This window comes from Rhinopithecus roxellana, chromosome 19, assembly GCF_007565055.1.
Source record: "Rhinopithecus roxellana isolate Shanxi Qingling chromosome 19, ASM756505v1, whole genome shotgun sequence".
Taxonomy (NCBI): domain Eukaryota; kingdom Metazoa; phylum Chordata; class Mammalia; order Primates; family Cercopithecidae; genus Rhinopithecus; species Rhinopithecus roxellana.
Genome location: NC_044567.1, coordinates 15,461,545 through 15,474,030, shown reverse-complemented (window position 1 = coordinate 15,474,030; position 12,486 = coordinate 15,461,545). Strand labels below are relative to the sequence as shown.

The window sequence follows — 12,486 nt, the reverse complement described above, 5'->3', positions numbered from 1 at the left end:
CCAGCCCCACACAAGGCTGGCACAGAGGCAACCCCTGCTGAGGACTATCAGGCCCTGGGACACCACCTGGGAAGCCCAGCCAGGCTGGATGGAGGACAATACCACGAAAGGCTCAAGAGCTTGGGCTCAACAACCAGTTGGACCTCGCGTAGGCCTGGATCTGCTATTTACCAGCTGCGCGACAGCATGCAAGTGGCTTAGACCCTCCGAGTCTCAGTTTCCCCTGGTGTAAATAGTGCCCTCCTGCCACCATTGACAGAGAATCGAATGAGCTCGTTGGCATATGGAGCTAACGGGGCTCCACACAGGGCCTGGCCTGGCAGGTGCATAGGTGAGGAAGGTTGTGCTATGCACTCAGGCGGACCTCTAGGAAGGCAGAGCAGACAACCAAACATCTCAGCCTGGGAGCGACCCCTCCCTGACCACTCAGATTGCCGTCGGTCACCCTTACCCCTTTCTCTATAATTAAACAGCTTCCCCTGCCACCCAGGGCAGTAGGAGGGAACTCTCAATTCAGAGCCTTCTGGTGGGAAAGAAGTCTTCTATTTTTTCACATTATAAAATAACATGAGGCGGGGCGTAGTGACTCACACCTGTAATCCCAGCACTTTGGGAGGCCAAGGCAGGTGGATCACCTGAGGTCAAGAGTTCAAGACCAACCTGACCAACATGGAGAAATCCTGTCTCTACTAAAAATACAAAATTAGCTGTGCGTGGTGGCGCATGCCTGCAATCCCAGCTACTGGGGAGGCTGAGGCAGGAGAATTGCTTGAACCCGGGAGGTGGAGGTTGTGGTGAGCCGAGATCGCACCATTGCACTACAGCCTGGCAACAAGAGCAAAACTCTGTCTCAAAAAATAAATAAATAATAAAATAACACGTTAGGCGGGGTGTGGTGGTTCATGCCTGTAATCCCGGCACTTTGGGAGGCTGAGGTGGGTGGATCACAAGGTCAGCAGTTCGAGATCAGCCTGGCCAACATGGTGAAACCCCATCTCTACTAAAAATACAAAAATTAGCCAGGCGTGGTGGCACATGCCTGTAATCCCAGCTACTGGGGAGGCTGAGGCAGGAGAATCACTTGAACCTGGGAGGCAGAGGTTGCATTCAGCCAAGATCGTGCCACTGCACTCCAGCCTGGGAGACAAAGCGAGACTCTGTCTCAAAAAAAACAAATAAAATAAATACATAAATAAATAACATGTTCATTATAGTAAAGTTGGAAATTACAGAAAAATGGGAAGGAAACCAAAGATTTTATTTAACTACCAAAGCCAGGCACTTGGGATATTTTAATGGTTTTCCATATGGGATTTCTTTTTTTCTTTTTTTTCAGGCACGACGGTTTTTTTGGTTCTCTGTCATATGGTTGGGAACTCAATATTCAGAAGTAGAGAATCCCAGCTACTCAGGAGTCTGAGGTGTGAGGATCACTTGAAGCCAGGAGTTCAAGATCAACCCGGGCTACACAGAGAGATCCCGTTCCATAAAAGATGTAGAGCTGGAAGGAAACTTGGGGATCAGCTGGTCTGGCCACCTTGGTTGACAAGGCAGGAAAGCCTGGCTCAGTACGGCCGAATGACTTGTCCAAGGTGGGCGGTGGCAGAGCTGGAACCAGAAGCTGTTAGATGTTTGCTGCCCCTTAAACTCCAGCAGCAAACCTCCCTCTGTCCCCGAAGACCATCTTCACAGGGCATGGTTAGTGCATAGTGGATCGAGGCTCCAGGCTGAGGGTCTCTCTGGGAAGGGCTTCTAGGAACCCCCCAGCTTCCTCCGTAAAGGATGTGGCTCTGGTTAACCCTCTCCCCCATTTCCAGAAAGGATGTGGCTCTGGTTAACCCTCTCCCCCATTTCCAGATGGAAATTTAGCTATGGGGTGGGGGGCCAAAAAGTGAGGGCCACAGAGCCCAGCAAGGGGCGTGGCCCGTGCCTGTTCCCAAGGGCGGAGCCAGTCAGCAGGGTCACCCTGTTCCTTTAAGAGAAGGGGGAGCGCTAACCCCTCTCAGCCATCCTGTCCTGTCCTCCATCCTGGCCAAATCCGAAAGGGAAAATGAAAGAGGGAGAAGGAGGCGCCGGTCCCAGCCACCTCCCAAGGTCCCTGGCTCAGCTCTGACACCCCAGTCCTGGCCCCAGGGTGAGTGGGGTTGGGTGGTGGTTTAGGGGCACCAGCGGCCTGTGGGGACCTGTGTGAGTGCGGAGTGGAGAGGGTCTCAGGAGATGTGGAGGCTGGAGGCAGAGGAGGCTGGGGAGGAGGGAGAGGCCTGGCCCCGCATTCTCACCATGCTGGGGTAGGAGAGCAGGGACACCTCCGACAAGGGACCCTGTGACAGTTACGGAAGTGGGGTTGCCTCTGTACCAGCCTCCCACACTGAGAGTAGTTCACCTGCAGTGAAAATGGCGAGAGAAATGGTGGGCCGAGAAAGGAGTGGTCTCGCTGCCTCTACCACTCCCACTCCTCCCAGGGGCACCAAATTGGGTCTGGAGACTCGGGGTTCGAGGCTCCACTCTTCCTACAGCATCCTTGACAGCTAAGGGCACCGCTGGATTTCCGCTTCCACAGGCAAGTCAGGGGCTGGCCCAGCTGATCTCCAAGGTCCTTCCTAAGAATCTGGGATCTGGAGGATCCCAGGGTCAAACGGAGACGGCACAGGGGGTGTGGCTAAAACGCAAATGGGGGCTCCTCCCCAGCACCCATCGGCCCCAAAGAGAAGGGAACCCATAGCTGAGCGTCGCCTGCTCCCCTCGGGCCCTCCCGTGGCCCTCCCTTTCACACTGGTCTCATCGTTAAACCCGGGCCTCTCCCACCCCACTACTCACCCTGAAGTCGGAGAAGGCCCAACGGACCCCACCCCAATGGGCGTGGAAGGGGCGGGGGTCCCTGACCTGCCCCATCCCCTGACTCCCTGCCCCGCGTCCCCAGCGCCATGGGGGAGTGGGCGTTCCTGGGCTCGCTGCTGGACGCTGTGCAGCTGCAGTCGCCGCTCGTGGGCCGCCTCTGGCTGGTGGTCATGCTGATCTTCCGCATCCTGGTGCTGGCCACGGTGGGCGGCGCAGTGTTCGAGGACGAGCAAGAGGAGTTCGTATGCAACACGTTGCAGCCGGGCTGTCGCCAGACCTGCTACGATCGCGCCTTCCCGGTCTCCCACTACCGCTTCTGGCTCTTCCACATCCTGCTGCTCTCAGCGCCCCCGGTGCTGTTCGTCGTCTACTCCATGCACCGGGCCGGCAAGGAGGCGGGCGGCGCTGAGGCGGCGGCGCAGTGCGCCCCTGGACTGCCCGAGGCCCAGTGCGCGCCATGCGCTCTGCGCGCCCGCCGCGCGCGCCGCTGCTACCTGCTGAGCGTGGCGCTGCGCCTGCTGGCCGAGCTGACCTTCTTGGGCGGCCAGGCGCTGCTCTACGGCTTCCGCGTGGCCCCGCACTTCGCCTGCGCCGGCCCGCCCTGCCCGCACACGGTCGACTGCTTCGTGAGCCGGCCCACCGAGAAGACCGTCTTCGTGCTCTTCTACTTCGCGGTGGGGCTGCTGTCGGCGCTGCTCAGCGTAGCCGAGCTGGGCCACCTGCTGTGGAAAGGCCGCCCGCGCGCCGGGGAGCGTGACAACCGCTGCAACCGTGCACACGAAGAGGTGCATAAGCTGCTCCCGCCGCCGCCGCCACCTCCGCTGCCCTCCCGGCACCCCGGCCCCGAGCCCTGCGCCCCGCCCGCCTATGCGCACCGGGCGCCAACCAGCCACCGCGAGGGCGGCAGCGGCCGCGGCAAGGCGTCACCGGCCCCCGGCCGCCGAGACCTGGCCATCTAGGGGCGGGCCCCGCCTCGCGCGGGCTGGACGCGAGGGCCGGACCCCGCCACCTCCGCCGCCCGCACCGCAGAAACCGGAAGCTGCTTCCACCAGAGCTGTCGTGGGACCTGCCCTGGCGGGAGACGCGCTGTGGGGACGGCCCGCGGGCGACATCGCACTTGCCTCGTACTGCCTCCCAGTGGCTGCCGGCGGCACCTGGGGCAGGCCGAGCTGGGGGCGGAGAATGAACTCAGGCAGGTCCTGGATGCCACCACCCAGGTGGAAAGGAAGCAGACCAGGGCCCTGAGAGAGAGTGGACCCGAGGGGGAGAGCAGAGCGGAAGGTGGAGGGTGGTTGTTTTACTGGGGACACAAACAACTGTGATGCCAGCATTCTCAGGCACTCTCTGTGTTGAGAAAGTGGTCCCCGTGTGGGCCCTCTGTGAGTGTGCACACACGGACACATAAGCACTGCGAGCTGTGTGCACGCCCACCTGTACACCCTGTGTGAACGCCCTGCATGTGCGCGCATGTGTACACCCTGCGTGAGACCCACTTGTGCACACAGACACACGTAACCCTTCCAGGTGATCTGTGTGCACATGCACATAGACACATGTATGCCCCGTGAGAGCTGTGTGCTCACATCCTTGTGAGCTTTGTGTGAGTGCGTTGTGCACACACGCACACGTGCATCCTGCGTGGGCTGCGTGTGCACACCTGTACACAGAAACATCCTTGTGCACTATGTGTGCATGTGTACATCCTGCGTGACCTCCGTGTGTGCACGCGTGTGTGTGTGTGATCTCTGATATGCACTGCGGGGGTGGCCAGGGTCCGATGCCAGCAGCAGCCACAATGGCTCCCTCCCTACCACCCTAACCCAGCCCACCTGCCAGGGCATCACAGAAGGTCTGTCCCCCTCCCAAGAGACCCCGCCCAGGGAGGGAAGAGGAGGAGAGGCTCCCCTTCCCAGGGCAGGCCTCAATCCTCGGGAGCCTATGAGCACATCCTCACTGTCCGCCTTGTAGCGAGGCGGGGGCTAGGCCCTTTCATGGAGGTGGGGTAGGGGTGCGCGGCGGGCTAGAGGGCAACCCAGACATGTGTTATGCCTCCCTCCTCCATCTGCATCCTCCCCGCCGCTACTGCTCCCCCAGGCTATAAACGGGAAAGTCTCTTCTGTCCTCAGGAGAAAGCTCCCAAAACACGCGCTTCCGGCCCAGCCTTCCCTTTGGACCACTCCCTTCTTCCTCGCGGGCATTGGAAGAGCTGCTGCCTATGCAGCCCATCCCCCTCCTGTGTCTCCCCTCCCGTCTGCCCTCCACCTTCACCAGCCAGTGGGCTGCTCTCCATGAGATCACCCAGGACCTAAGTGACAAATCCAGGGGCCATCATTGGACTGCACCTTGAGGGCGTCCCCGCATCTGCCGACCAGGCTGTGCGTTCCCCCCTATCACCCCACCCTGTCCTTCTAAGTTCCTGGCATCGTTCTCAGCTCTCCTGTGCCCCGCACAGCAGTGGGAGGTCTTTCTGAATAGCTCTCCCGCTACTTAAACCCGGGGCTGGGGGCAGCCTCACAAGGCTTCCTTCTGAAGCCCTGCTCCCGTCAGGCCTCCGACCCCACAGCACAGGCTTCCAGGTGTGCTCAGAACCATAGGGAGTTTTCTGTTCTAACAAGCACCAGGCCTGCTTGCTGCCAAGCGTTTGAACGTGCTGTTCCTTTGCCCAGAGCAGCCGCTGCTTCCTGCAGCCTTCTCCTCCCCTAGTTAATGCCCCTCCACCTTTTGTTGTCACTTGGGAAGAAAACAGACACCTTGAAGGAAAGGGCTTCCCTGGTAGCCGCCACCCCGAGACAGAGCTGGGTGCCTGTTGCTTCCCTAGGGAGAGCATTTCTCCTGCAGGATGGCGCTGCTCTCTCCCCTTCCATGGCACGTAGTATGTGTTCAGTAAATATGTGTTGGATGAGAAACTGAAGCTTCCCCAGGCCTACACCATTGCCATGCCCGAACACTATCCACACTATGGTGAGCACCATCTCTCTGATGACAGTTCTGTGTCCACAACCCAGACCCCTCCACACAAACTCAGATGGGGCCGTGTCGCTGTTTTCCAGATGTATCCATTCAACAAATATTTGTAGAGTACCTACTATGTGTCAGGTGATGTTCAAGATCAGCATCATCCAATAGAAATAGCATGTGAGCCATGTATGTAGTTTCAACTTTTTCATTAGGCACATTAAAAATGTAAAAGGAAACAAGTGAAATTAATTTTAGTCATGTATTTTCTTTAACCTAGTATATCCAAAATATTTTCATCTTAATGCCTCATCGATATTAAAAAGTATTAAGGAGATAGTTTACATTCTTTTTTTCATACTAAGTCTTCCAAATCTGCACCCACCTAGCCAATTCTTTCCTCTAGAGATTTAGCAATGATCCGAGATAGTGCCCCTGCACTCCAGCCTGGGCTACAACGGGAGACTCCGTCTCAAAATAAATTAAATTAAATTAAAAAGAGACTTAGCTGAGAGGGGCCTCCTCTTCCAGGAAGGCATCTGAGCCCTGCCCCAGGCCTGGTTCAGGGCCTCTGCCCTGCACTCCCATAGGCCTGTCAAGCCTGTTGCAGCCCTGCCCAGGGGACATCTGGTCACCTTCCTCTGGCTCAGTCTCCCTGCGGAGGATGGGCCCTGGCTCAGTGCAAAGCACATCAGCCCTGAAGGACCATACTCCACAGCGGTGGATCTCAACTGGAGGTGATTTTGTCCCCTAAAGGGACATTTAGCAATGTCTGGAGACATATTTGGTTGTTACAGCTGGGGTGGGGGAGAAGCACCAGTAGGGTTTCATGGGCGGAAGGTTGGAGATGTTGCTTAGCATCCTGCAATGCACAGGACAGCCCCCACAACCTGGCTCAGATCTTCATATTGGTGCTAAAGCTGAGCAACTCTGCTCAACAACAGTGAACTGTCGAGCACTGAGAACAACCCCGAGAGGTTCCCAACAGCAAGGGCGCTACCCCAACGGGCACTTTGTAAATGTGGGGGCCACTGCTTTGTTTTCACAATGATGGGGGACCCCATTGGCATTTAGTAGGCAGGGGCTATGGACGTCAAGATATCCTCTCAAAATAAAAACCTGCCAGGCACAACTTTTTTATTTGTATTTTTATTTTTTGAGACAGGTCTCCGTCTGTTGCCCAGACTAGACTGCAGTGGTGTTATCACGGCAGCCTCAACCTCCAGGGATCCAGCAACTCTCCCACCTGAGCCCGCCCAAGTAGCTGGGACCACAGACACACGCTACCAGGCTAGGCTAATTTTTGTATTTTTTTGTAGAGACAGGGTTTCATGATGTTGCCCAGGCTGGTCTTGAACTCCAGGACTCAAGTGATCCGCCAGCCTCTGCCTCCCAAAGGGCTGGGATTACAGGCGTGAGCCACTGCACCTGGCCTCAGACACAACTTTAGAATGTCCAACTGGACATTGGCATAAGTGAAAAACCTGGGCCCAAATCTCATTTTACATGTAAAACATTAAGGGTTTTGTTTGGGCTTTTTTTTGCATAGTTTTATTATAAATCAAACATGCCCATTTTTATCCCAACATCCACCCATGCTCTTTAGTGTTCCTGGGCTTCTTGTACAGAATGGCTTCCAACCTTCTTCTTTTAAATTTAAATGTATTCATTCAAAAGAGGGGCAAGCATTAATGTATTGAAACACATAGCACTGCCCCTCAATTTATCCTTTATGATACGGTTGTGACAACATATTGATTTGTGAAATCACTTGTACAGGTACAGTATGTTAAATATCATTTCCGACTCAAAGATGTTAGAAAATATTTCCTGGAGGAAAAGCGCGTCGGTCCACACGGTTACCTCAAGCCTGATGCGGCCTTTCAGTCAAGCAAGGCGCTGCCGCCACCTGGTGGTTAACGTAGAAATGGCAGGCAACCGCTAGCAGAAGGAACCCTTCGCCTTACCCCACGCACTCCAGACCCCCACACCACTTGGAGGCAGGGGGCTGGGCTCCTAAGCTTTCATCTCAATCCTGTGTTCTTGTTAGGTTTCTTTCTTTTCTTCTTTCTTTCCTTCTTTTTCTTCTTTCTTTTCTTTCTTTCTTCTTTCCTTTTTTTTCTCTCCTCCCTCTTCCTCTTCCTCTTCTTCTTCCTCCTCTTCTTCTTTTCTCTCTCTCTCTCTCTCTCTTTTTTGGGATGGAATCCTGCTCTGTTGCCCAGACTGGAGTGCAGTGGCGTGATCTCAGCTCACTGCAACCTCCGCCTCCCAGGTTCTGCCTCAGCCTCCCGAATAGCTGGGATTACAGGCGCCCGCCACCACGCCCAGCTAATTTTTTTGTATTTTTAGTAGAGACGGTGTTTCACCATGTTGGCCAGGCTGGTTTTGAACTCCTGACCTCAAGTGATCCGCCCACAGCCTCCCAAAGTGCTGGAATTACAGGCGTGAACCACTGCGTCTGGCCTCTTGTTAGGTTTATATGACTCCCTGACCCCAGCTCCTGTGCCATCTGTCATTCCTGCTGTGATGGTCAAGGCTGGACCCAGCCTCTGGCTTCCTAAGGACCAGGAATGTCTAGGGGTGGGTCCGGCTTCCTCCCTCAGACTAGGGGTTCCCTGAAGGTGGGGGCAGCTTTCCTCCTCTCCCCTCCCACTCTCAGACTGGGGCTCCTTGACATGGGCAGTGTGGATCTCCAGACTGAGGGCTTCCCAAGGGGCAGGACTTTCTCCTTCTCAGCATCTCCAAAGACCCCAGCACAAGGTAAGCCTCAGAAGGCAGCTTGGAAGGGTGCCCTGGCCAGCCCCTTGGCCCCAGTGCTCATTCCTGTCACAGGCCCAGAGCACATGAGGAAACCCATTCCGAGCTCCCAGCCCAGACGCCAAGAGTAGGGGGTGGAGGCAGCAAGGCTGGAGGCATGTATAGAATAAATAGAACTTTATTCTTTATCCAGTAGATCTCAGTGGAAAGCCCAACAGTAACAGGTGCACCCACGGGCTCCAGGGGAAAGGGCCCCAACCCCTGGTGGAGGAGGTCAGGGCAGAGCCGGCTCCCCCAGCCAGGGGTGCAGGGGTGAGGGGAGACCCCCTGTAGGCCCGTCCTGCGGGGCAAGGAGGGGGCGCGGGGATGGGACAGGTGAGGGGTGGGGGACAGGCCAGAGAAATGGAGGAACTCAGGCCAAGTGTGTGTCGGCCCATCTACTGTCCAGTGTGTGTGTGTGTGTGTGTGTGCGCGCACGCATGTGTGTGGGTGTGTCTGGGGGCCCTGTGGGGGTGCTGGTGGCTGAGGCCGGGGGTGGGGACAGCTCAAGCCCCTGGCCAGCCCCTTCACAGTGGGGGCTGGGGGGCCTGGATGATGTGGGCCCTGATGGGAGGCAGCTCTGCCGAGGAGCTGGGTCTGTGAAAACTCCGTGTGTCCCGGGGCCCCTGCTCCATGGCTCATGGTGGGTGCAGGCAAGTGCCAAGGCCAAGAGCCTGTCCTTCCAGGGCTACCCCACACCGTCCACACCCAGTGGTCAGGCAGAAGGAGCAAGGGGCTGGCAGCTTCTCCAGCGCGAGGGAGGGGAAGGCAGGCCTTGGAAAGTTAGTACTTCACAGTTTTAAAGAGAAAACTGAGGAGGAAAAGGCTGAGGAGGAGAACTGGGGGGCACAGGGACACGAAAGGAGAGTGGGGGCCCCTTCCGAGCCACTCCCTCCCCCGGACCCACCCCCTCCAGCTCTGGATCCAGCTCCCCCCAGTACACAGCACAAATTCCTTCAGTATAAATGTGCTTAAAATGAAAATTCTTATTAAAAAAAATCAAAACCAAAAAAATTAAAATAAAAACAAAACCAGCGAGAATTAATACCTGGGGTTGGTACGGCAGGGTATGTACAGGGGGAACCCCCCGCCCCTGTCCCACCCCCTCTGTCACCAACCAAGGCAGGGGGGAGGTTGAGGTTCCCCAGCTGGGGAGCAATGGCTTGTGAGTTCTGAGGATGGGGGAGCCAAGTCCTGGCGTTTGCTGGTGATGAAGATGTGGTGAGCTGGGCAGAGGGGTGTCCTGATGAACATGAGGCCCCCAGGGGACCCATCCTGAGACCCAGGACCAGGGCCTCACTCAGTTCCCGGCCTCGGCCTCTGACGTCAGCCCAGGCTGTGGGAGCAGGCAGTCCACTGTCCAAGGAGTTGCTGCCTCCTCCCTGCCCGTCCCCCAGGGAAGGTCCCCAGTACTGCCCGGGAGGACAGGTGGGGGCAGGGCTGGCAGGGGTCACATGGTCGGTAGAAAGGCAGAGAAAAGCCGGGGCGGAGGGCGAGGGCTGTGTCCATGTGGCGTGGGCGGTCACGGGGAGTGGGTGGCCGGGCTGCTTCTGTTGGAGCTGGGGCTGAGGCTGGGGCTACAGCTGCCTGGAGGGGGGGCCAGGCCACCCCCGTCCCGCCCCCCACCCCCCGGTTGTCCGCTCAGAGTGTCCAGGCCCTCTGAGTTCTCCAGCATTTCCTGGATGAGAGGCGGCATGGAGCCCGGGATCTCCATCTTCAGCGTGATCACCCGCTCAGCCCCTGCGGGAAAGGAGGGGGCAGAGGTCAGCACACTGGGCCAGCCCTCCCAGCCCCAGCCCCAGCAAGCCTGGCTCGAGGTGGGAAGGTCAATACTACTGATATTAGCTCTTTCTTGGGATTAGTTCTTTGACACGAGCCAGCTCTCTTAGCCCCCAAGTCCAGAGGCTGGTGGCAATGGGGCAAAGTGGTCCTGAACTCTGGTTCCAGGGCCAGACTGCCAGCCTGGGCTGGACACCACGTCCTTCCTTCCTCTATGCTGTGCGCTAGGGATTATCCTGACTCCTCTGTAAACACGATCATTATCCCTGCCCCTCAGAAGGGAAACTGCAGCTCGGAGCTGTTAAGTGACCCACACAAGGACACACACCCATGTGTCTGGTTCCAGAACCATGATCTGAACTACCACAAGAAGGTGAATGACACAGGCAGGCCACCTCGACACAGTGGAGTCACTAGGGGACCTCGGCGTAGACACAGATGGGGACAGGTGTCGTATTCTCCTGGCACAAAGTCACAGGGTGCTGGCTTGGATGTGGGGGCCTGGGCCAGGTGTTGAGGGCCGGCACCCCTCCAGGTCTGGGAGCCTCACCCTTGGCGCTGATGCTTCGCAGGTCAGTGATCTTCATCAGCATCTTGGGGAACATGTGGGGGCGGCTGGGCCTCCGCTTTCGCACGTAGACCTTTAGCGCCTCCAGCAGCGGCTCCTGCAGCATGTCCACGCGGTCAGGCTGCTCCAGGTCCTGGCGGTCTGAGGAAGCAGAGCCACTCCCTGAGCAGCTGGGAACACAGCTGCACCCCCAGCCTCGGCCACCGGGGGGCGTGCCTGCCCAGGCCATGGAGGAGAACAGCTCGCAGGCGCCTCCCCACACAGGGCAGGGTGCGGGGTCTCTGCTGCTGCAGGGGACAGAGGCCTTTAAAAGGGAGCAACGGGCTGAGGGTGGCAGGATGTCCCAAACCCTCCCTATGAGCCCAGTTCATGGGATGGGACCCCAAATGGGCAGTGTCATCCCCAAGCAGGGAGAGGGTTCCCAGGCAGGCTCCCACTCCCACCTGTTATTTTGGAAACTAGATGAAATGGCAGAAATCACAATAAAACAGCAACTAACAAGCACTGGAGCTCGCTCTGGGCACCTGCACAGTGTGTTACCACCGTAATCCTCCCATCAACCTCAGGAGCTAGAGACCGTTCCTGCCCCGACCGTACAGAAACGGAGGCCCAGAGAAGTTCAGCAACCTGCTCAGGGTCATGCATCAGCCAGAAAGTGACCCTGGGAGGCCCGACCCTCAAACCCTCACTCTTAACCTCCCTAGAAGGGGTGTTGCCCAGAAATTGGGAACAGGAGTCCAGGCCCCACACGGCCCCCTTGCTGTGTAGCTGCAGACCAGATCCTGCCCTCTAGAGAGGCCTGACAAGAGGCGGCCTGAAAGAGCTCCCTGGAAGAGACTCTGGGGCTGCACTCCTGCCCCAGGCCCAGCCCCTAGACCCAGGCCCCTGCCCACCTCCGCAGATGAGGCAGATGGCGCTGAGCAGCCCCGTCTCCGCATCATCCATCTCCAGGGGCAGCAGCTGGTTGGCGAAGGCAAAGACCAGGTCGGTGAGGGGGCCGAAGCCAGCGTTGTGCATCTGGGTCCGGTTCAGGGTCAGCCCGTCGGAGAAGGTCATGGTGTCCTGCTCGGGTGTGTACCGCGTGCAGATCCGCAGGATCTGGGTGCAGAGGATGCACGGGTTCAGTGACTGAACCCCACCCACTCCGAGCACTCAGCACCAGCACTCCCGGAGGACCACCTGGCAGGCGGCCAGAGCAATGCTGTCTGATAAAATTTTCTACAATGATGGAAAGGTTCTATGTCTGCACCATCCAATACCTCAGCCACCAGCCACATGCGTCTATTGAGTACTTGAAATGTGGCTAATGCAATTGAGGAACCGAATTGAGTTTAATTTTAATTAATTTAAATTTAAATAGTCACATGTGGCAAGCAGCTACTGTACTGGACAGTGCAGGTCCAGGTCATCCTGCCTCCATGCAGAGAATTTAGGAACACTGGGCTAATGCCTACAGCTCCCAGGATGGGGCACACAAGAGGTGCTCAGTAAACGTGTATTGGCTTGAGCTATGTTGCAGGAACCCAGACCGCGCCTCCTGCATCCAGGAC

At 57.3% G+C, this 12,486-nt stretch overlaps 2 protein-coding genes across 13 annotated transcripts in view; one reads left to right on the top strand and one right to left on the bottom strand.

Moving 5' to 3' along the window:
* Positions 1-1,836: 1,836 nt before the first annotated feature.
* On the top strand, positions 1,837-6,041 carry GJD3 (gap junction protein delta 3). Its single transcript, XM_030923926.1, has 2 exons — positions 1,837-2,134; positions 2,921-6,041. Exon 2 carries the CDS (start codon positions 2,925-2,927, stop codon positions 3,795-3,797), a length of 873 nt encoding a protein of 290 aa, XP_030779786.1. The 5' UTR covers positions 1,837-2,134; positions 2,921-2,924; the 3' UTR covers positions 3,798-6,041.
* A 2,671-nt stretch (positions 6,042-8,712) lies between these two features.
* Positions 8,713-12,486, bottom strand: part of RARA (retinoic acid receptor alpha) — a 48,258-nt gene continuing 44,484 nt past the window's right edge. For all 12 annotated transcript variants that reach the window (XM_010354483.2, XM_010354482.2, XM_030923923.1 and 9 more), the window contains 3 exons: positions 11,830-12,034; positions 10,919-11,077; positions 8,713-10,329 (listed from right to left, as the gene is read on the bottom strand). In XM_010354483.2, coding sequence (XP_010352785.1) covers positions 10,112-10,329; positions 10,919-11,077; positions 11,830-12,034 — 582 coding nt within the window. In that variant the 3' untranslated portion in view covers positions 8,713-10,111. The remainder of the gene's footprint in view (positions 10,330-10,918; positions 11,078-11,829; positions 12,035-12,486) is intronic.